The sequence below is a fragment of the Canis lupus genome, chromosome 26 (assembly GCF_011100685.1).
Source record: "Canis lupus familiaris isolate Mischka breed German Shepherd chromosome 26, alternate assembly UU_Cfam_GSD_1.0, whole genome shotgun sequence".
Classification (NCBI taxonomy): domain Eukaryota; kingdom Metazoa; phylum Chordata; class Mammalia; order Carnivora; family Canidae; genus Canis; species Canis lupus.
In genome coordinates this window covers 26,049,587-26,050,968 of record NC_049247.1, presented here as the reverse complement: position 1 = coordinate 26,050,968, position 1,382 = coordinate 26,049,587, and the positions used below count along the sequence as shown (strand labels likewise).

The window sequence follows — 1,382 nt, the reverse complement described above, 5'->3', positions numbered from 1 at the left end:
CTCATCCTCCTGGCTCAGCCCAGCAATGGCCAGAGAGCCAGAGCTGCCAGACATGGAGGCAGAGAATGGACCAGGGTCCACAGAAGGTCCAGCCATCATAATACATGAGGATTTGACTGCCCACTCATGGAGCTGTTGGTAGCAGGACACATATTGGACACTCCTGATGTGTCCTGACTCAGAGCTGGATTCAGAGTCCCTGTTTCTGCCCTGACCTGTCATGGACTCTGTCCTCAGGGCAGCTGACCTTGGCACCCAGGAGTTGGTACTCAATTTTAGAAAATCATACAATATCTTGATCCCAAGTACAGGCTTCAAGGAGAAGTTTAAGAGAATGTGGAAAAATTATAGATAAATTCCTTGAGGTGGTGTCTCAGACGCCTGTTTATATCAAACAAACAAAGAAGCACTGACTTGGCCAAACTTTCAGGACTGCACCGGCAGCCCCATCACAGTGGGGATGGCAGGTTTGTGTCTCACTTCCCCCGAGGCCCAGAGCACTGTGTGAGCATCAAGCGTGGTATCAAAGGACTGGCAGTAATAATCAGCCTCGTCCTCAGCCTGAAGCCCAGTGATGGTCAGGGTGGCTGAGTTGCCAGACTTGGAGCCGGAAAACCGGTCAGGGACCCCTGACGGTCGATCCCCATCACTGTACACGAGGAGTTTAGGGGCCTTTCCTGGGAGCTGTTGGTACCAGCTCGCACCAACAATACCGATGTTGTTCGTGCTTCCAGAGCAGGAGATGGTGACCCTCTGGCCAAGGGACCCCGACACTGAGGTCGGCTGAGTCAGCACAGACTGGGCCCAGGACCCTGCAAGGGGGAGAGACACAGAGAGGGTGATGCTCTTTTCTACAGAAAAGGGGAAAAATTAGAGCCCATGTGCCCTCCCAGGATCCCTTCCCCTTTCCCCATATCCAGTCACCTGTGCAGTAAGCAAGGAGTGTGAGGAGGAGAGGGGACCAGGCCATGTTGGAGGTCATCAGTGATTGATCCTGCCTTCTGGGGACCCACAGCTGAGCAGACCTCCTCTAATCTCTCCCTTCCCCTATTCAACCTCTGAGAGAGGGAGGGGCCATCCATGCAAATAAGACCCTAGTCCCTGTGTCTTAAGACACAAAGGGCTAGGGCTGGGAGGGGCTGCATGGGACAGGGGTGCAGAGGTCCCAGCTATGAGCCCTGACACAGGCAGTATCAGGTGGCAGGTTTTCTGCTCTGATCAACCCTTATCCCTCAGAAACATGTGAAGGGTGCTCCCTGGGTCTAGGCCTAGACACAGCATTGTACAACATAGTGACACGAGTCCATTAGGGATAACTCCTGCCTCCTCATTACACTGCCCAATGTCAAGTTCCTTAGGGCCAGGACAGATGTCCCCTTATG

At 53.5% G+C, this 1,382-nt stretch overlaps 1 protein-coding gene across 1 annotated transcript; it reads right to left on the bottom strand.

Annotated features, from left to right (window-relative positions):
• Window positions 1-426: 426 nt before the first annotated feature.
• LOC612180 (immunoglobulin lambda variable 1-40) lies at window positions 427-1,086 on the bottom strand. The gene is made up of 2 exons (XM_038574507.1): window positions 925-1,086; window positions 427-812 (listed from the first exon to the last, which is right to left on the bottom strand). The coding sequence occupies exons 1-2, from the start codon at window positions 980-982 to the stop codon at window positions 427-429; spliced, it is 444 nt and encodes a 147-aa protein (XP_038430435.1). The 5' UTR covers window positions 983-1,086.
• Between the last annotated feature and the right edge of the window lie 296 nt (window positions 1,087-1,382).

What these genes read in the sequence shown, in the direction of transcription:
- LOC612180 (XM_038574507.1), bottom strand. Translation starts at nt 982, where the DNA reads ATGACCTCCAACATGGCCTGGTCCCCTCTCCTCCTCACACTCCTTGCT. An exon ending in ACTCCTTGCTTACTGCACAG is followed by an intron (nt 813 to 924) that starts GTGACTGGATAT and finishes TCCCCCTTGCAG; the next exon opens with GGTCCTGGGCCCAGTCTGTG.